The sequence below is a fragment of the Melozone crissalis genome, unplaced genomic scaffold (assembly GCF_028551555.1).
Source record: "Melozone crissalis strain CALT ecotype California unplaced genomic scaffold, PUWL_Pcris_2 ptg000004l_1, whole genome shotgun sequence".
Lineage (NCBI taxonomy): Eukaryota > Metazoa > Chordata > Aves > Passeriformes > Passerellidae > Melozone > Melozone crissalis.
The window spans coordinates 32,846,992-32,874,829 of NW_026535782.1; the positions used below are offsets into that span (position 1 = coordinate 32,846,992).

At 35.8% G+C, this 27,838-nt stretch overlaps 1 protein-coding gene across 1 annotated transcript in view; it reads right to left on the bottom strand.

The window, feature by feature from the left end:
• Positions 1 to 1,053: 1,053 nt before the first annotated feature.
• SLC6A15 (solute carrier family 6 member 15) overlaps positions 1,054 to 27,838 on the bottom strand; it is a 36,535-nt gene continuing 9,750 nt past the window's right edge. Inside the window, exons 2-12 of the mRNA XM_054277045.1 lie at positions 26,969 to 27,445; positions 18,236 to 18,393; positions 17,623 to 17,749; positions 15,906 to 16,087; positions 14,540 to 14,650; positions 10,876 to 11,117; positions 10,577 to 10,769; positions 9,156 to 9,348; positions 6,519 to 6,678; positions 3,791 to 3,953; positions 1,054 to 2,428 (exon numbers count right to left, since the gene is read on the bottom strand). Coding sequence (XP_054133020.1) covers positions 2,057 to 2,428; positions 3,791 to 3,953; positions 6,519 to 6,678; positions 9,156 to 9,348; positions 10,577 to 10,769; positions 10,876 to 11,117; positions 14,540 to 14,650; positions 15,906 to 16,087; positions 17,623 to 17,749; positions 18,236 to 18,393; positions 26,969 to 27,257 — 2,190 coding nt within the window. The 5' untranslated portion in view covers positions 27,258 to 27,445 and the 3' untranslated portion in view covers positions 1,054 to 2,056. The remainder of the gene's footprint in view (positions 2,429 to 3,790; positions 3,954 to 6,518; positions 6,679 to 9,155; positions 9,349 to 10,576; positions 10,770 to 10,875; positions 11,118 to 14,539; positions 14,651 to 15,905; positions 16,088 to 17,622; positions 17,750 to 18,235; positions 18,394 to 26,968; positions 27,446 to 27,838) is intronic.

A 27,838-nucleotide genomic window follows, 5' to 3' on the forward strand; every position in this document is an offset into this window, starting at 1 on the left:
GAAGTAGCTATTGTACCTTAATAGTAAGATCTTCCTCACATTCATTTTAAGAGCTCTTCTGTAGCAGCAAACATTTGACCATTGAAAACTAAGGTTTATAAAAGTAAAAGCATATGTCAGTGCAGGTAACTCATCTGTAAGAAAAGAGTTCTGCACTCTGTGGACTGGGCACAGAGGGATGCATGGCAACTACCTCAAAGAGTCATGGTAGAAACCTCATGTGTTATGATGGTGGAAATTTGCTGCTGCTCTGCCACAACAGGATTATTTTGCACATGCTTGCTCTGTCTCTAATGGTGAGACATTACACACATGCTAATGCTGCCAATACATCAGTTATAAAAGAACAATCTGCTTAAATTATGCAAACTCTACCCCTACGTTCCAATACGTGCATTTTAGAGGACTTCTTTAAATGCTTCTTTATGTGCATAATTTCTATCACATGTAAAATAAGCCTGATAATTAAATATAGCTTTTTGTCAGCTAGTGCTTCTAGTTCAACTTTCCAATGATTGGAAATGATTTCAAAAGCTCTCAGGTTAAAAGTGGAAAATTATCTGAGTTTATTCTCCTGTGACAGAAGAGTTATCCATAAGGAATTTTATCAAGTTGCTAAAGTGTTTTGGTGTAACATTCTGCTTCTTTCCATTTATTTGTCATAGCTTTTCCATACTGACATGCACGAAACTGTGGTCTTGAGACACAGAGTTTCAGAGACTTGCATTTACCTCAAATAAATTCATCTAGTTCTTTGATGCTGGGACAATGTAAACAAGTTCTTCCCTTTGCTTAGTAGAGGTAGAAAAGTCATAATTTATGCCTAATTTTAAAACACTTTAGGGTAAGGAGTAGATCATGTACCAGCTTCCAGTGTATCCTGCCAGTTTACAACGCTACATCACCTCCTGTACTCACAGTAAACGGCCTTGTCCAAAAGTTTATTTTGACTGATCTTTTGTTTTCAAGCTCTTTTAGCATCTCTATTCATCTAGGTAATATCCTTTTTTCAGGTAGTCCAGATGAGGAAAAAACAGGCTGTGTTATAGTAAGTGTATTAGGATACCACAGAGAAATACCTTATCAATCTCTTTATTCATTGGTTAAAATGTAATGCCATACAGTTCTTAACAATTACTGACTGAAAAAAAATTATCTGCATAAAACAGAAGCAAAACTGAAGGAGACTAATTAAAAAAGCCATTTGCTTCAACTTTTGAAACGATTACATACAGAATAATATACATATTTACATTACAAGTATATTATATAAATATAATATATATGTAATCTTGTAACCACAATAAATATCAAGGTCTTTTTTAGGCACACAGCATAGAAAAAAATGCAGAATCTGCACAATCCTTAAGATTCTTGGAGTGACTCACTCTAACATTGTTTTCACACTGAAAAAGCAAATATTTTACACAAAATATACAGCCACAGTTTACGCAGTCCCCAGTGAACAGGGAATCTTTGATCGCCTTCCTATAAGTCTACTCCTTGATTTTCTAATACTATTGCTCTATACAGCTATTACATAAGAAAATAGTTTGCAGGTTTGTTTTTTACTCAGCTAATAGCCTAAGTAATTATCAGTGCTAATAAAATAAGTACAGCATATCTACATAAGGTATATACAGGTGTTTACACAAACACAGGTTTGGTGAACTACTACTGAGCTCACCATTAATACTTGGGAGTCAACCTGAAATTCAGCAGAAAGAAATTGATTTTCAATGATATAACCTCAGAAATATTTTATCATTTGAGCAAGACCTGGGCTTCAGAAATAGAAAGCTTTAAATTTAGAAGTTAATTTAAAAATCAAATTCTTGGCTATCCTGGCAGATGTAGGCTGCCATTGCATTTGAATCTTTCCTTCAGTGCAAATAAAAACTCAGAATTTTCTCAACCAGTACGTACTATCATGACATTTTAAAGACTGTCACTGTGGAGCACGTGAGATCGCACCCTAGCAAGTGACGCTGACCACTTCTCACAGCAGGGCCGTGATCAGTGAGAGAAGAAACTCAGCACTTTTTTTGTTCAGTGGTTACAAATCAGACTCTGGCATGTCAGGCATATCTGCCATCAGGTAGCCAATACCATAACGCCCGTTTGGAGCCGTGTCCAGAGTCGGCGAGCCAGTCTGTTTTCGATATATGTTTTTGCCGAAATTTGGAGATGGCACTTCACTTGGACTCTTCCCATGAATCAGACTTGTATTATCTCCCTCCAGATTAACAGGTTCCTTTATTATCCGACCTCTTTTGTAGGATACAGATGCCAAACTACCAGAACTGTCATCAATAAGGTTGCAACGGCGTACCATGAAGACTATTGGGACTGGCAGTATGGCCAACACCATCAAAGATATACAGACAATCATTCCCCATGTTGGATAGCTGTGGAACTCTTCTGTAGCCTGAGAAACACAACAGAAAAATGATTAATACATCTTTACCAGAAAAATAACAAAAACCTGCCGTCCTCATTGAGGTCTGCAGTTTTCAAGCAGAAAACTCCACGGCACTCACAGTGTGGGCACCACTACAGATCTCAGATTTGAAGAGCCATGGAGATGTAGGATTGCTATCTTTCAGCCAGTGAGCAGGACTAAAACACTGCTGAACAGTTTTTGAGAGCACTTCAGCAGCACACAAATGAAGATTTTCACTTCAGGCTTTCTGCTACATTTCTCTATAGCTTCCTGATCACTTAAAGGAGGTCCAGAACAGACAAGTGTGCAGTGGTTATCTGTAACTATGCCTGGAAAATTAGCCCCTGTTCCGTAGGCTAAAGGACTAGACAGGAACCATCTCAGTTACTACAGTTTGCATAAACATCAGGTAAACTGTAATGCTGGGGCACTACTACACTCCCACCTCTACTGCATCCAGGCATAAACAGCCAACAGGGTCTGCTTGCCTGACTTTGTGTGTGGAAAGGAATGGCATGTTTGGTATTCTAAGGTATCTCTCCTTCTAATTTTTGAGGGCAAGACTCAAATGTGACAAGAGCATTTTTCTGAGAATCATGTAGCTCTCTGGATAGAGGCAGGCATACTATCAATAGTAAAGCCAACCTCCTGTGTTTATCCTTTACCTGTCTTTGCTGTGACTTCCCCCCCAGCTAATTTGGGAAAGTTTCGTTAGATGACTGTCTCTGACATTTTCTCTCTGTCTGCTTTGCATAAAAAGCCTGTAGAAACAGCTGAGGGCTCATGGGCCTACAACTAGCTGAAGTCTTCAGAGTTCCCTTGACTAAAATCTCTTTTTGAAGTCAAAGCTCAGAACTGTCTTGACACTCACCGAGACAAGTTCTTATCAGAGCCAGGTTTTAATACAGCTGCTACACTGTGATATGTGTTCCCAAAGGGAAAAAATTATGACACATAAAAAACCCTGATGTGATATCTGAAATGATTTATGCAGTTATCATCTGTTTTCTGCAGTAAAATAAGACTTAATGAATGTGAACCTCTCGCATGATTATGAATTTCTTTATCATACGTTACGAAGTAAGTCACCCAGAGCATACAGGTTTGTGTCAATCAGTTATATTTTAAAGCAGAACTACTTAAAATTAAAAAACTGTTGGTTTTACATCAAAGTTACTTGAGATAAAAGCAATCATGTCATTATTTATGCTGATTTTGAATTTCTAATCGTAACTTTTTTGTCTGCTCATGTGCTTTAAATGCTTCAGATATGATCACAATGATGATGCTGATGGTATCATACATAAATACAAACGCTACATATACACATACATACTATATACATACCGTATCCTCAATCCAAGCATTGTAACCAGGAGGACTCAATCCCATTTGGACAATGCTAGCTACCAGCAAACATAACAATACAAAGGGTGAAACATACTTCCACATGTAGTAATAATACTGGCTTGGAGAAAACCCCAGCATATCCTTCAGGTCCTCCATAAATCTGTGAATGGATTAAAAAGTTATTGTTAGTGTAGACACTGAGATTTTGATCACTATAATCAATACACAGCACTCAACCTGAGGGAATCAACACACTGGAAAAAATGTACATATAGAAATAGGTGTAGTTTAAATTACTTGATGGGCTGAAAAATAGAGCTTATACTAGTAGTTCTGATCAGACGAACAAAAGGAATCCCTGCACAGTACAGTGATTCAGTAAGCTGCTTGGTGGAATGTGCTGAAGATATTTAAACTCACATTTCTTTTAGAAGATTCTTTTTTACATTTTCTTCTATTGTCTACTGGGTTGTTTACCAGCACATCTTGCAGATGTGTAACATTAATTTTGAACCCACACATGTGCTGCAGTCTAAAAGAAACCAGCTTTATGCACAAGCTATGGTTTGCATCATATAAGCTGCTGAAATAAAACTCTTCCAAGCTATAAAACTGCTACCTTTCTCCTCAAAATTTTAAGTTAAGACATGAACAAAACTCCTATTTTCGTACTCATGATGGAGTACATGGTTCCAGAGCCAGTAGAAACAGAGAATGATTTTAGAAATAATTCTTTTGGAGTGTGCACAAGCAATGATTGGTTTAACTCCCTTGTGGTCTCACTCCCTTTTGAAATGTGCATCTCAAAAAAGCTCTTATAGAAGGATGCTTTCCAATTTATTTTTTTTTACACATTTTAAGCTTCTGTCATGTAAGCTCTCAGAAAAAAAATTTAACTGCACAGCTTGAGGCATTCTATTGTTTGTTTACACTGAAAAAAACCACATCATTAAAAGGAAGCTGAATTTACAAATGGATTGTACCCTCTATAGGTAGCCTTCTCTTTCTGAGATCTCCAGTTCTTCTACCAGTTAAACATGAATCTGTTATCCTTACTTTAAAGTAGTCTTCTATTGTCTCCATCCTACTCATCCTCTTCTAAAAGTCTCCTTTAGCTCCTTAGAGCACTGATTACAGTGTGGGAGATTTTCCTTCTTGGCTACAGAAATTCACACATTGTCTCTTTTCTATAGCACCCTTTGGATGCTATGCTTTGGTTTACTACTATCTGATCAAAGATTTAATGTCTAATAATTAGACATTCATACAGAACTTTATCTACAGGGAACCCTTGGTACTATCACAGCCAATGGCAGCCTGAGGCTGTTGATACTGACATTTTTTGCAAACTGAATTGCTGGGTTTCTGCAGAAACATACATCAGAAGAAATACTAGGAATACTGCAGAGGGAATACTCGGGTGGTCATTATAAATTAGAAACTTGGCTGTTAACTTTTCACTGTATCCTGTCAGAAGCTCTTCTGAAAACATTTATTGCCTGCACTGTGAGTCATAAGCAAAGGATTACCATATTTTAGCTATGCCTAAACATCAACCTCCTCACAGGTCAGCTGCTGACTTTTGGCATATCTACTTCCATTCACAGTGGAGCTTGGACGTTACCAACCTTATAACCAGGTCATCTCTTTTGTCTTTTGGTTGCATGTGTAAAATAATCTATGTGGTGTTTTTATATCTAAATGATCAATTATAGGATTATACATGTGGTCCAAGTTGGAATTCTCCCTGAGCAAGCAAGCAGACCAACTACTACTTGCAAAGACCAGAAACAATGTCTGAAAACCATAAAATTAAATTTTCTTGTAGTTTTGTTTCATTGTGATAAATGATTGCTGATTACTCAAATCAGACAAGTGAAAAGTCAAATAAACCCCACTCATTCTATATCACACTTTTTCTTCATGCAAAGGAATTACAAACATTTTAATTACTACAACATGTTAGTACAGCATGTTCTGTTTAACCTGTGCATGGCATAAGTTATTTTTGATACAAACCCTTCTATTACTTAAGCATGTCATATACTGATCTCACTGAACACATTCTGCTGATTTTAGACATAAATTAATTCAACAAAAAATAAACAAAAATGGGATTTATGGTCATTCCTCTTCATCCATCCCCAACAGGTCACTTGACTTCATTGTCAGCTGTGCTGCTTCCAAGTAAGCTTTGACCCTGTTTTTGCTGTCATCTCCTCTCTCACAACTAATGCAAAGAGAAATTAATTGCTATAACACCCTAAATACAATTTAGTTCTTAAATTGAAACTTTTTTCTTTTCCCTGCCATTAGAGCTTGCTTTGTTTCTTTCTCAGGCTGCCTGAATACTGTCATCCTCATCTGTTGCTTACACTATGGTTATTTCTGAAATCTTCTTGATGTTTTTGTTAATACAAATTCCCTATACTTTTCTATCTGGCCTCCTTTCTAAATTTCTAATTTTGTCTCTTTTACTGCATTCTCTTGTTTTTGGACCTCTTGCAATTATTCTTTGGGTTTCAGTACACTGTTCTGATGTAGTGTATCTTGCTCCAAACCTGTTCTTAGTAACAGACTAAATTCTGGACCAGACTGTCATGTTTGCTAATTACTTGTGTTCCTGTGTAAAATGCAGATGCTTCATACACTTTAATTAAAATAGTAATAATTATTGTAAAGAATGGTGTTGATATGGACAGGGAGATACATTTCCTTCACTTACTTGTCTATTCCATAAATTTGGATGACTGCAATATTCTCCAAAATGACCACGATAAGCAGGGGCAGAGTAGCTGAATAGTCATCAAACATTGTCACAAAATAATTTCCAGAGCGCTGCACAAAGATCAGGCCAATAAAAAATGCTACCAAGCAGCAGATGACTGGAATAAAGGACAGAAATGTGAGCTATAACTACAACAAAGTTCCACACACAAGGAGGAACTAATGTATTATTTCATAAAAGTCAAGTCAGTAACATTCTACTGCTTAGGGGCTCTCAATTTTAAGAATATTAGTTATCCTACCTCTTTCCTACAAAACAGAGAATTATGAAATTAGAATTACTAGAATCTCCATATTACAGCAGTCCTGATTAAGAGATTAATCAGCAGAGATTAATCAAGTGACTATTTCTCACAAAACGTAATGTAAATGCAGAGGTAAAATAAATCAGTAGGCAAAACATCACACATCATGGTAACTGGTCACCAGCTCAACTTTTGGAATTCAGAAGCAAAAAGAACTTAGAAGTGAAAATATGGGGAAAAAATAATATGAAGAAGTTTCTATCATTCTAAAAAGACTATGATTCTAAAAAATACAAAGGCTGAATAGACTGCTCCTAGAAGATCATTAATGGCATGAAGTTCTATTAGATCTGTCCAAATGTATTTGTACATTAAACAACATTTCGGTCCCTTCTTTGGACAACCCAAAATATATTTCTGATGAATGGCTGATCCTGCATAATGGATCTCAATGTAATTTTCTCCAACTAAATTTGTCAGCAACAGGACTTAATGCTTGAGTAAGTCAACTTTCAATAAATCATGGAATCAGTTGTAGGCTGAGCATCAGTAAGACTGATTCTTACAGTTTTAAGTGCTCTTTTTTTTTCTCTCAGAGAACTTAGGCTAAGGATGCATCTAAGAAGTACAAAATTAGGTGAAATTAATCTGGGTCAAAATATAAAATATCTTTACAGAATACACCCATTGCATGAATCCAAAGCATTTGATTATTATTGATCATAGTACTTAATGTAAGACAATAAAACTGTTTCAAATACTATGGTAGAAGTCTTGAACCTTGTAGGAACTACTACTATAATGTCTTTATGGACTTTCCACCACTCATCATGAGGCATTGTTGAATGCAACATAAATTTAAGCATTTGAGTTGGTTTCTCTGAACTCGAAGAGTTGCAAATGAACTAACAATTCTGTAAAAGTTGAAAGCTTCTGTCTTGTAAGCACAAAATCTATTGCAGCTATAATCCTTCTTAAATACCACTAGTACTGCATGAAAAATAATCCAGATATTTCAATTTTTTTCAGTTCATTAACAGAACAGCACATCAAGTTGTAATCTTTTCAGTACAACTGAGTTTAAAATCATGCAACTTTAAAAAGTTACAAGAGAAAGACAGTTCTTGAATGTTTCTTTACCCTAATTAATTTTTTTGTCTAACAGAGTAACAAGGAATTACTGTAAAATGCTGCATTACTCCAGTGTAATGACTATAAATCATGGTACTTGCACACATACTAGGAAGAACAGCTAATTCTAATTGTTGTACTGGTTATTCAGCAAGAAGTTAGGACCCAATTAAAAAAAAAAAAACAACAAACAGACCAAAAAGGGCTTTAGGAACTTAGGATTTCTGAAAAATCAATGGATTCATCTTTTTTTAAGAATTTGATTTTTTTTACCTATCAAATATTACTTTTTATCTCAGTACAGTGAGGAAAGCAACTGGGGAAAAAGGCAGTTGCTCTGCTACATCAGGGGTTAACTCTCATAAAATGTATTATTATTTCTCTCATAAAGTTTATTATTTTCTTCATAGAGTTAGCCAATGTTAAAGCACCATTTTTTAAAATTTATTTTCTATCCCACCTTCTATAGGCATTGATAGGAAAGCTGAATTTGTGCACAACACATCAAATCTCTTGCTGAAGGTTTTCAGAAACCTAACTTTCACACCTTTGCTGGTGCTTTATACAAAAAATAGAAATCCCTACAAGTCAAGGCTACGTGAACATGCTACACCTCAAATAACTTAGGGCATTTAAGTAATTAAAAAAACCCCAAACTAGTAACTTAGGGCATTGAAATAATAAAAAAAAACCCCAAACAAAACAACTAGATGTCTTGTTTAAGACTTTATAAACATTTAACAGGGAAAAAATATGTTTCTCTAGAGAGTTACTGTACTGATTTTGCCATAAAAAAAATTTAATTATAAATTAAGATTTCATCTGGCCTGCTCAGGAATAATTTGTAGTAATTTGCAATGTATTTTCACTCTTCCCTTTTCCTTTGTTTCTCCAATGTGTGACACGGGATGGAATGGAAAGCATTCTGAAAGAGCCCAAAAGGACTGCCCATAGAGAAACTTGTAATAGAAATTGAATTAAAATTTAAGTTTTAGGGTGTTTATGCTACTATAACATTGAGGAAAAAAGGTTTTATTTGCAGATATTAACGTGCCTGTGCATGGAAGTACAGTCTGGAACACAGTGATTTACTGCTCTGTAAACCTTCATGTCCAAAGAAAAAAAACCAAAAAAAACATAGTGCCAAAAAAAATTTCATTTTACTGGTCTTTGGAGAAAAGAATGTTTGTGTAACTCACCAGTAAGAATTTCTTTCCTGACCTTGAAGGTATCAACAATGGGCGTGATAATGCCTTCAATGGTTCCAAACATACTTCCAAGTCCCAAATTTACTAACATGAGAAAGAACATGACTGACCAGAAGGGAGAAGCAGGGAAGTGGGTCATTGCTTCTGTAAATGCAATAAAAGCTAAACCAGTTCCTTGAACTGCCTGTCAGTGAGGAAAAGAAATTATATCATTATTCATGAATTTTTTTTGGTTTTTTGGTATTGTGACAGCCTGGCAAGTCTGACTTTGTGTTCATATGGTGTCATTGATTACCTCTTGATGGCAGAGAGGGAAATTGCTATCTAATACATAATTCTTCCAATTAATATTATTTACTGAAACATGAGAATTTCTAAGTTGATTAGAATTAACACATTTCTTTCATAGAAAGCTATGAGGTTTGAAGGCGTCTCATGGATCATCTGGTCCAGACTTTCTTGGCAAAAGCAGTCTAAACAAGATGGTCCAGCACCCTGTCCAGCTGAATCTTAAAAATGTCCCATGACGTGGAAACCACCACGTCCACTGAGAGATTAGTCTGAGGGCTGACTGCGCTCATTATGAAGAATTTTCCTCTCTTGTCCAATCAGAACTTCTTTCTCTCCTTCACTGATAATTCTGCATGACAGCTACTATATCGAACTAATACAAAATACACTCTGTATTCTCCAGGAAACATATAAAGGATCTAATTTCTATACTTTTTTTTTCAAATTTAAACAGCAGCCATAGTATAGAAATCTTAGAAGTCTAAGTCACCAATTTCATATTTTATCTTCAGATGCTGGTGCAATATATAGAAGTCAGTGTTTCAATCTGCAATTGCCTGTCTAAAGCTAGAAAACTATAATTTCTGTTACAGATTTGGTTTACTGTAAGATTTAAAAACAGGATGATACTCATTAAACAACTACCTAATAAGCAGATAATTTTTTTTTTTAGTGAAGTAGTATTTATATCTAATAATTGTATCTTAACACTAAGATAGAATGATTAGAGATAAATTATATAAATATTATTATATTAATACATATTATTATATAAATATAAATTGCAGTCTGAGACACTGAATAGGTAACACCTCTGTTTAGTCTTTGGATAAACTCTCATGCTCGGTTCTTCTGAAAAACAGAGCTTAAAAAACTTATCCTCCTGAGAAGAATGATATAATGATCAAAATATATTATAAATCAGTGAAGACTGTATTAAGACATCAAACCCAAAAGTCCTCAAGTGAGCTGGAATCAGCCATGTTTCCATCCATGTCTTTATAGGTGCACAGCTCACAGGTACACTGTACTGACACTCACTGTAGGTACATGTCACAGCTTACTTCATGGTTGCAAATATTCATCTCTTCCTAATCTCTGTATTCAAGACTGAATCTCACCTTGTCAAGTTCATCTTCAATTTGACAAGATTTCAGACCAAGAGAATCAAACTGTTTTTCTTTGACTTTCTGTATAATGTAATAAACTAAATTGTAATCTTCTGCTGTAATGCTTGAGAAATTGATATGATGTGGGATCATATCTTGGCTGAGATTGCCCATTTTCAGAAGTTTTAAAATCTTCTCTGAATTTCTGTAAAACACAATAGAACAGAGAGAACAAACTCAGTGGTCTGTGTTAATTCATAAATGAAATAAACCGTAAAAATAATTTTAAAAGAAGAAATGGATATTCATACTGGGTAACACATTTTTCATTTATGATATTGGCTTTGAAGCCCAGAACTGCAAACACCACCAAAGTTGCCAGCACAGAAGTGAAAAAATTGATGAAGGACACCAGTACAGCATCAAAATGGCAGTTGTTGTCTCTCTTGTTGTAGCTTGAAAAGGCAATGACTCCACCAAATCCAAGCCCTAAGGCAAAGAACACCTGAGTAGCAGCTTCTCTCCAGACCTTGGGCTCCAGCATTATTTCAAGCTGTTTGAAATTAGATATAATATATGTCAGCTATAAAAGGCATTTCTATTATATGAAAAAAACAACAGAATAAACACTACATCATAAAAATGCTACTACTCCACTACAACCGTATTTTCATTATGATAAAATGAAAGCTGAATGCAACCCCTGAAGCTGGCAAACTTACGGGCCAAAATTTCTACTTATTTTATATTATCTAAACATCGAGGAGAAACATGCTATACATATGTTCCAAACAACGAGACACTACTGGAGCTATCTAACTGAAACATCAGCTAGTTATACTGAGAAATAAGAGAGGGGTTTTTTTAACAATACTTTTTTATTTACAGTATGTAAATATGTACTGACTTCTGTTAGACTTAAGATGTATTTTAGATTGATCAACCCTTTTAAGAAATGCAATGAGTATGACTGAAGTTGCCTTGCTGTCACTTTTCAAATGAACAAAAAGAAGGTGAACATGAGATACACATGCTTATATGGAATTCTATTACATGCAAATAAGTAAAGCAAAACAAAATACATGAAATGAACACTTGCCACCACAAGCTGTATAGTGCCTGAGTCAAACCTCTTAAGTCAGATGCCTTGAACTTAACCCTTTGTTAAATAGGTCATGTATTACAGGAGCAACTAAGTCTTTCATCAAAAAATTTAACAGTATCGCTCACTCAGATCAACTGCATTGCTCAAAAAAACTCCACTTTTTTACAAAGCTATGAGTCATCTATCTCAAATTCTTCTAGATACCAATTCACAAAAAAGCATTAAAGAAGAACATGTCAAATTTAAACATCAGATTTGCTCAAGCTGAATCAGGGCCTCTCTTAATGCAAGTGACTTTTATTTTCTTTAAGCCCTAGGTTTATTCATAGAAATAAAACGGAAAAGCATCAGCATAGATGCCAGAATTATCAGACTGACTGTCTTACTCTGAGGAGAAAGAAATCTGCTATTGTTACAACATTTTGGATAAAATGTCTGTTTCCCATGGAGATATAACATTTATTATAGAAAAACAGCAGAAAGCTTCTTTATTCACTTATATATAGCTGAAATACAGTAAAATTGGGAAAAGGTGTTTATGAGAATAAACATATTTCTGACTTACAATTTAGATTATAATTCAATGCACAAGTGGCTACTGCAAGTAATTCTAACTCAGGCACTGTCATGCCAGAGCTTTCCCACCAGAGGGAGAGCAAGGAACACTCTTAACTGTAACAAATCTCCAATTGCTTGAAATACCAAAACCCTACTCACTTCCTATAATATATCCTTTGGTACCATCAGAAGTAGTGTGTTTTTGGATGCATGTAGCCCAAGCTTTCAAAATTAACTCTAGACTGATTTGCTATTAGGTATTGTATGTGAAATTCTGGAGTCTCTGTACTTCAGCTTCATATAATCCCACGATTTACCTGCAGTAGTTAAGTGGGCTTTTCACATACCTTTCTTTAGGTTTTCCATGAATTTTCTTATTTAGAATTTCTGCTTTGTTTAACAGCCATGCCAAACAGAGAAATCCTCCCCTTCTGCATTAGTCTTGCACTCTCACACCTGCACCAATGTGTGCCAATCCTCTCCCACTGATGGGAATTTGCTGCAATCATCTGTGCTCAAAATGTGGCCATTTGTTCAGCTAATTGGGCCAAAAAGATGCTTCTCCCTCTCACATCTATCTACCTGGATAAATTTCATGCTAGATTAGTTTAGCATTCCTTTTTAGAGCCTGGATGCCCAAATAAAGTGCTAGCACAGTGGAGTGAATGAAACAACAGGTGTGGGAGTTTGAATTTCTTCAGGTAGTCTCCTTTGAATCTACAGTCCAAATTAGTGCTCAAGTACAAAAAATTACAATGGAAATATTTTGTAAGGTTTATATTCACATATAATACATATCACATACAGGCCTCCTATCTTCACATTTACACCACAGCTTAAATTTTGATACAAAACTGGAAACTGTCAGAAGAAATTAAGAACCATTTTTCTTTTGACATCATTTAAATGAACAGTTGAAACATTTGTATAATTAAGTATAATGTAACCATAAAGTAAACACCAGCTGCAACTATTTTTAAGTATAACTGAGGAAATAGTGAATACTGAAGAGGTGTTGGTATTCAAGGGCAGTTTTTATATTTATTTTCCCTCAGTATCTAGTGGTAGTTCTCCAGCCAAAGGAAGTATTAACACTGTGGTTGAGAAACCAAATTATATCTTATAGAGGTCTGTATTTCACCTTCACTTTAGACTTTCTCTCGTTAGCAGGCATTACATTTCTCTCTTCCTCAGGTTTCTCAAATTTGCCTGAGCAGCCTCCAAGTTTCTGCACAAGCATGACTCTCTAAAGTGGTGACAGTGAGTGAAGTGGAACATGACTGCATCAATGCGAGAGACGACAAAGGTCATTTTTATAGGATGACAGTTCTCCAGACTAAAAACACCTGGAATCAAAACAACTGACAGCACCCTGTCATCTGGCATTAGCCACTATGTGCATTGATTTTGATTATGTTATTTAGCTTTCATTTTTGAAATAATAGTCCTGTTTTTCTCAGCTGTATTGTGAAGTGGACTCATTGGAAAGTCCATTTCACAAGACAATATGAAGCCCAGACTTACTCATTCCTGAGTATGGTTTTGACTATTCAAACATGCTGTTCCTATAGTATAGATGTAGTTGCAAGCATTTGAGATAGGTGTGGGTAGTATATTTAGATCTTCAAGCCAAGTGATTGATAACACTCCTTATCACCTCCATAGTTAGAAAACCTAAAGCTGTGTAAGGCATGTTCCTGGCAAAAATACTGGCAGTAAAAAAAATATGCTTAGGACTGCTGCTATCTTGGCAAGTCATAAGAAAATTGATAAGGAAAGCTGAGTGGCAAGTACTTATATTAATCACTATTAAATGCAGGTCACCTGTACTTTGGACTACTATGTAAACAGCTTTAAGTTTTTTCTAAAAAGGAGGGAAAAAACCCACTCTTTTCCAAAAGGGACAAGTTAATTATTCATGTCGTGATAAAAGTGCAAAGTAAGGCACTGACAACCCAGAATTACACATTTCAATATTAGAAAATGGCAAACTTCTTTTTTCAGTATTTAGAGCTCTCTAAACTTCCTGAATCCTCTAAACTGCACTCTCAGCTGTTTAGCTTTGTAGAGATGTATAGCTCTGGGAGCCCTCACCTAAGAAAGGTAACTCTACAGACCCTTGGAACACCTAGAGCCTTTGGACTTTAGGGCTTGGTATTGTGCCACTGAGATCAACAAAAATTTTGCAATTTAAGCAAACAGAAATACAGCCAAATGCTCTATGACAACAATAAGCTTAAATGAGAGCATTCATAAATGGTCATATTGCCACTGAAACTTCAATACCCTGCAAACAGAAATTAAGCACATACCTTAGGGGTGAACATGTGACGAATTCCATCCACTGACCCATTAAGGAGCAGTCCTCTGATCAGAAAGCATAAAAGTACCACATATGGAAAAAGGGAACTAAAATACATGATCTGAAACACAAGAAGGCAAGAAAAAAATGTAACATGACATTTAACACAGAGTTTCTTTTCAATATGTTCATTCACTGCACAGTATCCTTTGGATATTTGACTGAATTGATGATCATATGGTCTAAGAAATATGCAGAACACTTCCCCTTCCCCTTGTCTCTGCAGAAGAAGGCAAAATCACATGATTGTAAAAGAAATTAAATTCTGTACTATACAAAGGCAATACAACTGCCTGATTATTTATCACTAACCAATAAAGAACCACTGGACTTCCAGGGAAATTGAGTATTAATTCAATGAGAGGAAAACAAAGACAGAAGTAAACTGTTGCAGAAATGCTTCTCTTTACAAAAGCACTTTGACTGGGTATGGCAAAGGTACGCAGCCTGAAGAGAAACTAATTTTGTCTTCAGAAGGAAAGGACACAAGAATCAATAGAAAGTACATAACCAATGAATTCAATCACATGCTTACTGTCAAAACAACAAAAAATAGTAATCAAATCTGATATCTCATTACCCATGACTGAAAAGAAAATTTATTCTGTAAAGCTTAGTAAAATGATTCTCTAGTTAAACTTGCTACTTATTTCTTTAACTGAAATGCCCCAAGGAGGTCACAGAAATTGCCATGTCAGTGCTAAACTTTTTAATAGCAAAGAATTTTGCTATCAGGACAAATTGTTTTTCCTCTGAAAATCCCACTGAGATCAACAGATCTAGTAAATCTTTCACCAGCAAATCCAGCTGGCTGCATGCAAAGGAAAGAAGACAAGTTAACAGTACTCAGATGCAAAGGGATGGTAAATCATTAGTCAAAAGAAACAATCCAGAATCCTGGAAAGCTGCTGTGTTCATGCCAGAAGCATGCATATGTGAATGCACTGCAGTCATACGGTGAGTACACATGGAAACTCATTTCCTTAGAAACTCAAAACACTTATGAGACTTATGCTGCACAATAAAGCTGAGGTACAGTTACAAGCAACATCTATGCTGATGAGAAGCAAAATAATTCTTCTTCAGATCTGAAGTCCCACTAAATAATTACCATTTCCAATAAAACTGATAGAATTTTAATTTAATGCTTAACTACTAATATTCTTCTACTTGAGATTATACAAATGCAGGAGTGAGTGAAAGCACTTAACCTGCTCCTACAGATTTCACGAGAGTAAACAGACAGTGTGGTGAACAGGAATGTCCTGAAATGCCTCAAAATTAAACAGTGACATGCAGGTAAACAGTATACTCACTTTGCCTGAAGACTGAATGCCTTTGATCATGGCTAAGCACACCATGACCCAGGCAGCCAGCAAGCAGATAGTCATCTTCCAATTCAAACCCCCACTCTCTGACAGAGAGCTGGAAATATTCAGTGCTTCCCTGTACCAGTAATAAGTGGTTGCAGAACTTTTTTCACACTCAGGCTCCACAACTGTCAAAGAGATGTTAGCAAGTAAAGAAAGGGTTTGGGAGAGATATTTCATAACAGTGTTCTATCACTTCTCAATATTTGTAATTGTGCCATCATCATTTATTAAAAAACTAAACTCAAAAAACAGTGTTAAGACATTGTCTAAAAGAAAAAGTGACTGCTATCAGTGAAAGCTTCTGGATATGTCTTTTAAAACACCTTTTTGGGACAATGTATTCCTTGCATTATGGTTAAACCTACTCCAAGGCAGAATTTATTTCTCACTTCAGAACTAAACAGTAGGCAGGCTTAGATGAATATATTCCATTTATCACAAATAAAATTACATTATCTGCATATGATCCTATGAATTACATACTATGAAAACTACCTCTCTGCAATGAACACAAATCTGAAGACATATGGAAAATGAATAGGTGTGTTTCCTTTGATATGACACTCAAATAAACCGGGACTTAACTACCATTATAACCAATAAAATAATAGCATAATGATACCAAAGTGATGAGAAAAGGAGAAAAGGAAATAAGTGGTTCCTACACAGATATATTGAATGAAAGTTGCTATGTATATTCCAGAAGTGATTCCTTGGATCATACTGTAATTCTGTTATAGTCATGTTACCAAACAGTTTTAAGAAACTGTGTGTATCAAGAATCGTAACACATAAACAGAAAGATTTCTTCAGAGAAAATATTACTTAATAATCTTTATAAATTATTTATACCTAACAATGAACCATACATGTAAGCATGTCCTGAAAAATAGGGGGAAAATACACTCTTTTTAACCTAACCTAACACAGATGACAGATCTTCACTGAAATAACCTATTAAAAATGGTAAGATGTTAACAAATATATTAGTTTTCTTTTTTTAAACTTAGTTCAGATGGCTTCTGCTCAACTTAGGCCGACACGCTGTGTCTTAATATTTAAGAAGAACAAGAGTACATAAACAACCACTGCTGCTCAATTAATGGACAGTAGCTTGTGGAATACATTCAGTTTGACTGTGTGTCAACATTTACAAGTACTATTTCTGAATAATAACTGAAGCAAACAACTCTGGAAAAGACAGTACAAAAAGGCAGAACTTTTCAAACATCCCTGGTTGTTCCTTATTCAAGTGGTATATAAACCCACAAGAAATAATTAAAGAAAATTTAGAATCTGAAAAAAAAAGGAAAAGAATAAATAATTTGTATTTCAATAGCAGTAATAATACAAAATATCTACTGTTATAAGATAACCAAACCCAAATGACAATGAACTTTTCATGCTGTTATAGAATATGTCTGTAAGAGATTATCTCATTATAGCAAAACTCAAAGGACTGATTATCTCATTTCTATTTACAAAGAAATTTAATTTACATAGAAAACAGTGCTCTTATAGGACACTTAAAAACACATAAATAGAACACTTTTTCACACAAATATCTTCTTAAATTGTACTTTTTCTCCTTTTTGTTTGAAAACTTCAAATTTTATATACTTTAAAGATTTTTAAGAACCTTATATTAACACAGACTTACAGGTATGAGATGCATTTTTAACTAAAGGACATTGGTCCCATGGTAACGGATGCTGAAAAGACTGTGAAAAGTAAAACAGGCTCCATCCAATAATGACATTGTAGTACAGGGCCACAAAGAAGCATACCTAGTAAGAAGGAAAAAAAAAACAACCAAAAAGTTACATTTATGAAGCAAATAAAATAATGCCTGCTGAACTGCTGCATATTCCTGTACATCAGTCAATGAACTTGATTAACTAAATTTAGTTTTATTCAACTAAATCAGAAGAAGAGGAGAAGGACTTATCCCCTTAAAGTACCTGACATTTTCTAAATTTTCACTTTTCTCCATATTTATGTTACACCTATACTGTTACAGGCATTTTCCCTCTAGAAGGGTACTCTGTTCCACCGTTCCTAATTTCAAAAGAATCACAGAATACAAGCTGACTGACTTAATAGACACATATATGCCAACAGTTTAAATGGATCGATTCAAGTTCTAAGATCTTCAAAAACACTGAAAACTGACCTTGATGCTCAGCTATAAATCAATGGGCTTTCCCTGCAGCAAAACTGCAAGTCTAAATCATAACATCTGAAAGCAAACAACACAGTGCTAAAAAACTTACCACACAGCTTGCAAATCCAATCCCTCCAAGTTTGGGGCTGATGTAATTCCACACACCAATACTCCCTCGACGGATCCTCTGCCCGACAGCAAGCTCCAAGAAAAAGAGTGGAATCCCTATTATCAGTAGCAAGATTAAGTATGGCACAAGATAAGCACCTATGAGGGGAACAAAGAATAAATCAGAGTAAATGGAAGAAGAGTCAGAACTTGACAGAACACATGTGAAAATTTCTAATAGCTTCAAATTTTGATTAGTGTCCTTCACTGCAAAACTTTTTTCATCACATGCAAGAATAATTTTAGCTGAACCTTGGTCATAAGTCTTGTAAGATATCAAAAAACCAAAGACACCTAATCTATAAAGCACTGTAACATGTTTCAGGCAAGCTTTTCTGCAAGTGAGATCTTCTTGAAATGAGTTATTTGTTTGAAATATTGGACATTCAATCAAACATTTTAGAGATACAGAATCATCAGGAGCTAAATCAGCATTTCTTAGAAAACCTTAGAGCTTGACTTGTAACAGAGCAGCAAGACTGCATATAAAGGAAATATAGAAAACACTGTGTACACAACGTTTTGAGTGAGCTTCAATCATAAGAAGTTTCAGAAGATATCTCTTGATTTCTCCATTTCTCAGATGCTCAAAAAGGGGACTTCATACTGTACATAATAATGATGCTACCCAGCTAAGCAAGAAAATTGTATCAGCCTGTTGCCACAAGGCTCCAGACAGAAAACAGAAACATGAGGTGGAAGCGAAATGCAGTATTGTCGATTTGTATCTTGCAGTACTCACCAACTCTCTTCTTCAAGTCATATTTGAAAATGCAACTGTAACTTCACCTTTACATAAACATATATATAAAAAGCAATTCCTCTTTTTTAAGGTCTTATTCCCAGGAACTGATCATACACAATTCTAACTTAAGGATGCATCTCCATTTATTTCAGGAAGCCTCAATACAAGCAAATATATTCATACACTGAGCACACTGACAAGTTCCAAGCCTATCTTCCTCCTTGGTGTTTTGGCGTATTTAGTACCAGCGCTAACAAAACATGCAGGCATCAGCATAAGTAACATGGCACCTGACTTTGTGTGGCTCTTACACTGCAATATAGACCACTGTGCTGGACAACTAACTCAAAGGCCTTAGAACTTCTGCTTGAAACTGTTTTAAGGCTAAGGGAAAACCTTTGAGAGGTGCAGACTGCAGCGTGTTGAAGCAAGCTACAAAGCAAAGATCTAAAGACCTCAGAAGCTTAGATTCAGAGCTCCTAACTTGTATAATCAATGTCTTCATCCTGTGATGAAAGAGAAGCTGAGCAAAGTTCAGAAACCATTTTGGCATTTATCCTCAACTCCAGCTAAGTCCTACTTCAAGTTCCCTCATCCAGGGTCAATTTTCTAGGGCTTTTTTAGGAATCTATCAAAATGCACTGGCATTTTTGTACCCTTAGTGGGCAATTTATCTCATGCAATACAGTTTATGTTAGAAAAGCTAAACCTTCCTAGGATGTGCAGGAGGTCTCAGATGTTTGGGTAGCATTCATTCCCATTTAGGTCCCCTTGCTATCTTGCTCCTCACAAAGTACACACTAATTGGACACCCCCTTCCATTACAAAGATCCTATAAAGATATTAATTATGGATTAACTGCAGTCTTGAGTTCAAGACTAGAGGGGAAAAAGGGAGAAATAAAATCTGAGAAAAATGGGAGCCCTGACATAAGATGTTGACCACCTGGAATGAGTCCACAGGCACCAAGCTGGTCACTGGACAGCAAAACAGACCTGGGAAAGTTGAGGTTATTCAGTTCTGGAAACGAGAAGGTTCTGGAGAGACCTTACAGAACCTTATAGCAGTACTAAAGGGGACCTACAAGAGAGCTATAGGCCTTTAATAAGGTCTTGTAGTGACAGGATAAGGAGGAAGGTGCTTTAGATGAAGGAGGGTAGATTTAGATGAGATATTAGGAAGAAATTCTTTACCATAAGGTTGATTAGGCGCTGGAACAGGTTGCCCAGGGAGGTTTTGAACTCCCCATCCCCAGAACTGCTCAAGGCCAACTGGATGGGGTGTTGAGTAACCTGGGCTAGTGGAAGGTTCCTTGCCTATGGCAGGGCAGTTTGAACCAGAAGATCTTTAAGGTCCCTTCCAAACCAAACCATTCTACGATTCTATGATAAAACCACTGTTGCACCAGACAAAGAATATTGGTCTCATATACCTCACAGTCTATAGGCTATGTTATCCACGAACTCCATGATAACATGCTATGCAATGATATTGTCTGACAGTGTCTACTGAAGCATTGTTTTTACTCAGGTAGCAGCTACATTCAGTACTTTGGTGTCTCTCGCAGTTCATCTTCTATGTGCAAAGAATGCAAAGGACTTACTTGCTATTAATAAAAGAGACAGAAAAAAATAAATGTGAGGAAAGCTGTGTAACAGAGAAACAACCACATTCAAAAATGAGGGGGACTATCTGTCTTAAAAACGTATAACACAGAAACAATTAAATACCCCTGATTGACTCTCAAAATTTCTGCAACACAGAATTTACATTGCAAGTGAGAAGCTTTGGCACCACTGTCTTTAAAAAATCTGCTCATACAATTCATTGAAAGCCAACAGTACACAGGTGTTATATCATATAATGCTATTGTAAATTATACCTTAGATCTTAATTAGACAGATGTGCCACAGTTGAGCAGAGATAAACCTATACAGCTCAAAAAAATTGGGGCCTAGTGACTTACCCTGTATCCCACTGGATGACTGTACTAGAGCAGGAACTGAACCCAGCTCTTCAGTGTCCCAGTCCACAACCTTAATCACAAGGCTGCAAAGTTAAGCACACGTTTAAAGACTGGGCTGATGTGGGTGTTTTATGGTGCAGTATCAAATGTAAATTGCAAGATTTATCAGTTAGACTCTATTAAATGAGTTCAATAAATGTGGTGTTAAATCCACATTACACTAGACATGACAGCTCTGTAATTCAGTGGGTAGCCAGACAGCAGAGTTCAGCTCTATACTGCTAGCTTTGTGCAAAGCACCTGAAGTGCTGGTTCTTCGGATTATTCAAACCTCCTGAGCTTCCTTCTGATCTTGTTCTTGTCGCCAAAATGGACACAATGGAAAATTGTGCACGAGTGAGTTTCGGTACATTAGAGCTTGGATATAGCTGGATTATACAGTTGTATCACAGCTGCAAAGGGCTTCTATGCCCCACAGTCAACAGGAAACCACAGCACCTCTGGGCAAGTATTTTGCTGAAGTCTTCCCTTGAAGCTAGACATACTTTAAAGAACTCTAAGACATCCTAATTTCATCCTAAAAAAGAATCACTATGGAAACATCCCAGCATGTCTCTTGCCTGCGCATGAAAACATGGAACCTTGCAGTTATTATACTGGAAAAGGACTATTCTAATTTGAATTTGAATAATAAATTGGCCTTGAACAACATCCTACAATCAGTTGTCTGCTACATCTATCATCTAAGCTGCCTTCAGAATATTACAATTCTGTGTAGTTCAGGATCCTAAGGTCTCCATTCTACGCTTACAAAATTATTTAACTGTGAAGTCACTTCTGTTTTTGCCTGTTGTGATCTTAAACATTGGCTTCCGTATTAAAAAAAATCATCTCAATAAGAAAAAAAAACCCTAATCCTTCTTTACTAGAATGAATGACAAAGATGTAAGAGATTGCAGGAAGATTTCATGATTGTTAAAACTGTGCACTACTTTGATTTCCTTATTTTTTTTATTTAATCAAGCACCAGAATGGGATATCTGGTAAACTGTCTTTCTTGAGATTACCGTAAGGACTGCATTTGGCAATATTATTGACAGAAGCCAAATAATGACCTTGGTTTTGATTTAAGCTCTTAAAAATGCTCCAAAAATCATAAAATTATATGATTCATTAGTGATTAAAGACTTAGAAAATACTTTCAAAAGCAGTAACCCAAGGCAACATAACCATTACCACCTTGATACTACAGACAAATTTTTTTCTCCTAGCAATTCTTGCTATAACCTGAAAAACTTATTAACTTTCCACATTTGTTTCAGCTACTGCTGGACTAGATTTTAATTGTCTGGTGTCTGATTTAATTCTTATTCAATCAAGATAGTTTACTACTGTCTTGAAGAGTGATCCCAGCTCTTATCGCTTACTAGATGCTTTCTAACAGAATGCAAGCAAGAAGCTGACATTCAGATGAGGATAACCTGATTTTCAATATCAAATACTTAAATTTTTGAAGTTACAACAAGTGAGCAACAGAACACTATAAATTAACCGTATACTAAGCTTCCATAAGTAAAATTATTTACCTCTACAAAATGGAAACTGCTTCTGTCAGGAAAACTCTGATAAATGGTTTTATGTTTTATCTGTATCCTGAGATATCACAGTCTTCCTGTCACTAGTTTCAGTTTCAGAATGTTCAGGTGTGCCTGTTTACAGAACTGTGCTTAAAGGGTGAGTATCACCTTAGCCAAATCGCCTCAATGAAGAATTACACTTGCAAAATAGAAACACGACATTTTCAGTACACCAAAGTACAACTAAATTTTGAGTCTGATAATACTGAACTCAAAAAGATTATACTGTAGTTATCAGTGAACTCAAGGCACTGAATATAAATTACTGATCCAAAGCTACATAATAAAGCCTCTGAATCCATACTTGAGTGCTGGAGTACAAGGGAATTTTTGCTTTGCTCCCATTTCTCCTTCATTAGTTGTTTGCTTCCAAGAGGAAAAGTACAACTGCCATGCTTTTTCATTAGAGAACAGAACTTTAATGTCAATCTGTTGGTGTTTCAGTAAAAAATTCAGACTAATCAACTGTAAAAACTCACAATGTGACTCTATTCAAAGTCAATCTTTTCAAAACATAATGACAGCATCATCTGCTACCATTTTTCCTATTTTGCTCACAACTTTTATCTATAATTGTTTAGTTCTTTTGACTTTTTACATCACAGAGTTATTAAAAAATACTTACTTTAAAAAAAAAGAAAAGGAAAAAAAAAGAAAAATTAAGTTAATGCTCACAAAAATGCAACACAAAATCTTTGGACATGTAGTATCTTGGAGACTCCTCACTTTTCTTCAAAGTAACACTTAGTCACTTTAGCAGATAGCTAATTTATTTTGCTTTTGTTACTTCTAATTATGTACCAGTATCATTATACATCTGCTAATCCTAAAGGGAAAAGACAACCAAACAGAAGAAGCTTTAAATATTTTCTTTGTTTGAAAATAGTGAAAGGTGTGTAATGTCCTCCAGATGACAGGAGCAGCAGGAAATTGTAAATCTAGTTTTTCACTATTTATGAGCATCTTGGCAAGACTGGGTAGACTTGAGCAGTTCATTTTTAAGGCTATCAAGCACAGGAATCTGAGGCAGCTCTGAACCTATGCTATGCTAACAGAGGTTATGAAATTGTTATATAGGAGGAACAAACAAATCCTACAGTGCAGAAATGAAACTGAGCATACTCAGCTCCAGCATAAATTGTCTTTATCAAGAATCAAGAATGAGACCGCTTTTTTATCTGTTAGACTGCAGAGAGTGGCAGAGGTGCCCTAAGTGCCAGATGGAGTCTGGGCATTGTCTGCCTGGGGTAAAAGGGCCTGTGGTGAGGACAGAGAGATCCACAGTCAGTTCTCAAAACTTTACTGAACATCTTTAGCCCCTGTTTCACAGAGCCTAAAACTCCTTTGTGCCCTCCCTTTCAAAGTCAAGAAAAATAGCACCCTGGAGTGCTCTTAGCTGCTCCCAGACTCTTTTTTCCACTCGATACTTTTGACATTACAGTTACATCCCCAGAGTGGGATCCAAGTATCTCCCAGCTGTATATCAGCCTTTTTCCTCACCCCTCCCAACAAACATTTTTCTGGGAATAAGACAACAGTGAAAGTCAGCAAAGAGCTTCCCAGACTAGTTTTAACTTAGTTAACTACAAAAAAATACCAGGTAATACTCTAAATATTTATGAGCTGCTATTAATTAAAGCAATAATCACAAGAAATAAACTGAAGGAAGTTGGTTTGGTTAAAACAGATCAGACCCAGAAACAGAGATTGCAAATGTATCTACAGACATCCAAATTCTCACTGCAGCATAGTGCTGCTCAAGTAACTTTTAAAGATTGTATCACAGGTATCTCACTGAAGCAGTAGAGAGCTCTGACATTAGGAGTGCCATTATACCCTGGGCCACAGCCATAAACAAATTAGATCTCTACTGAAAATAGGGTGGGAAACACACATTTTTTTTCCCACAAAATTCTTGAATAATATATATCTATTTGGGCTAACCTTGCTGTGTCTTATCTATCTTTATTGTGCTGTTCTTGTCACAGAAGTTTAAAAAAAGACAAAAATTGAGATTATTCCACACTTAGGATTTGCTTTTTCTTTTACTGGTGGCTTTAGTGTTGTACGAAGGCTGTGAAGGAAACTAATAAGAAACTATGGTTTTTACTTCTTTTTTGGTTAAATTGGAACTGGATCTATTGGTTTACTACTTTTCAATATACTTCCTTCCCCTCACATGGTATATTTCAGATATAAGTTCCTTAAACACAGGGAAGAAAATGAAGGTCTAAACTGAAGGTAGAGACCTAGTATACACTAGGAAAGTTTACCTTATACAAAGAGACTTCAACAGGTATTTATCAGCTTTATCAGCAGAAGATTACAGAACAGTTCTGACACTAATGTTTACATGGGTTACACAAAACCACTCCAATTTGACCTAGGAAACGTATTTGAAATATTATGTGTAGCAGAAAACAGAATCATACAAAATGTGTGTAGGCTTTCTTACCATGTGCTTGAAGTTTTCACTCCCTCCCCCCATTCTTCTATGCACTTGTGACAATTATCTGTCCATCTGCACACACATACAGGCACCAGTTAACTTTACATATTTCCAAGCTTTGTGTCACCTTCTCCATCTTGCATTATGATTAACTTGAAAACCAAGTAAGCTTCAGCTCTAATGATAAATTCCTTTTCTCTGTTGCTCAGAAGGCTGCCATTTGCTAAAATGGTGCAAAATTATTGTTAAAAGCCAAATACACTCTTGTCTCAGCATGAGCAGAAAGCACTGTATCTCCACAGGCTGTGCTATGCATCCGATTTCCTGCAATCACAGCACAGGAGAAAACACTTAACTACAATCTCAAGTGACATCATAGTTACTTTTTCAAATTTGATTAATGAAGTGTCATAATCCTTGAAGATTGGCTAGTTTACTGTTTTAGGGGTTTTGTTGTGGTTTTTTTGGTTTTCTTTTCCTGAAATGTGAAATTATTGACTAAATTTATTTATATTTGACCAGAATTAAATTTACCCTTACTGACAGAGTAACTTTAAAAGCACCTGAGGCCATGAAACCAACAGCCCAAGGAACACACCAATGGATCCCTTCTATTGGTTCAAAGGAGAATCCAACTGGCTTGCAAAATTCCCGACAACATTAGACACAGACTTTCAAAGGGACACAACTTCACAAAATAAACTGCTGTAGTCCATTGTCTCTGAGACTACATCTTGACACCATACTTTAAATCAATCATTAAATTACTTTCTCTCCAGAATAAGAGAAAAAACAAAACTTAAACGATAGCAAAAAAACCCCCAACAAACTACTGATATAAAAGGATATAACTTTATCCTAAAAGCATAAATGCATGAACTTAATTTTTAGTGCTTGAACTGAGAGAAAACAAATAAAGAATGACACTTTTATCATATTCTAAGCTCATTTCTATACTCCTCAACTACATCAGTTGTATCATTCAGCTTTTAAAAAAGCAGCAGGAGTAGAATGCTATTCTTAATTTTCTGTACACATTCACTTTCTGTATCACAAAAAGTGACAGGTTTGTTTTGAATTCAGCTTAGTAATTAGCTGCAATAGAGTGTGCATTAATGTAGTATATTTGGGTATCGTATAGCATTGGATGAAATACTAATCCTGCATTCATAGAGGAAGGAAAGTTTCCAGCCTCATACTTCAAACTGCATTCAGGACCACAGATGGTCAACTAAGAAACAGCTTGATGCCATTGTTTTAAGTGAAAGGTACCTTGTTATTTACAAAAATAGTAAACTGTCTAACAGCACAAAAACAGATCAGTAAAAAAACAAAACAAAACAAAAACCCTTTCTTTTTCCCTCTCAGAGTATTCTGAAGTTCTTGCCAGAAGTAAAACATGATTAAATGGCGAGGAGTTAAAAGCAATTAGAAAGTAAAGCTGTGAAACTTAGTACCACTAAATACTAAAAGATAAATGCTGCTTTGGTCTTTAAAGTGGATGTAGCTTTAACGTCTTGATCTATTGTCAAATTACTATAAAGAACACTTAAGCACAATAATCAGGTCCAAAACAATGCAACCCTTCATAATTATGTGCTATGGGCAGCCACTGGTGTGAGCAGTAGCTAAGGTTGTATCAAGAGCCTTCTACCCTAAAATGAGTAAATGGCATCTTGGAAGGATCTGCTACTTTAACAAATGCCTCTTTCTAAATAAATAAAGAGAATGTGGGTTATTCTTCATAGGCTCTGGCAAAAACTAAAGAAAAACTTGACATGTTGGAGCAGGTTTGACTGTGGCTCTCTCTGCTAACTTTGAAATCTGAAAGGTCAGCATCATCATCTAGGTACAACCAGCTGTATCACAAAACTTACCTCCACCATTCTTCTGACACAGATAGGGGAATCGCCACACATTCCCCAATCCCACAGAAAATCCAACTTGTGCCAAAATATACTGGAGTTTGCTGTTCCAAGCAGGTCTTTCATCTTCTACATCTGAGCCTTCTTCAACATCTACATCTTTTTCTTCTGGATCCTCAACCATAAGTTCACTCTTCTTGAAGGCATCATCTGAAGAGTCCTCATTAGAGAGCAGGTCCTTAACTGACTCAATGACCTCATCATCTAGATCTCTTTTCACTACCTTGCTGTTCTTAGGCATTTGTGATTTGAAACAAACAGCAAGGAGATGATGTTCAGCTGAAACAGATGGACACTGAAGTAGACTCTCCCTCTGTTTGGGATAAAATACTGAATAAAAAGACTGAAGATGGTGCCTGATGGGTCCTTGATACCAGGGAATCAAGAGTAAGGCCTTCTGTTTCTCAACACTTGCTCTACTGAAAGTATCTGTGGAAAAAGAAATGAAAAAGGATATTATATTATTATGCAGAAGAAACTTAATTTTGAAATGGTGTCCTTTGTTTTACCCATTTTTGCATAGCTCAATGATTTGACAAGAGGACAAAACAAGAAGAAAGGGATGTTAGACCACTTTCTAATTGTAGGAAATAAGTCCACTATTTGGTCTAAAATATTTTATAAATTACATTTCATTCACTTGTTTTGTTTTAGTTCCTAAGGACTGATAGGCTAACTGCTCATACTTTGATACCATAAGAAGATTCTTCACATCAGGCATAAAAGGGTATGCACTTTACATAAAATGTAGGAGCCCAACTCCCTTGCTTCCTGACTTAATGGCTTTACTTGAATTTAAAGTATATTTTAACCAAAGTAAAT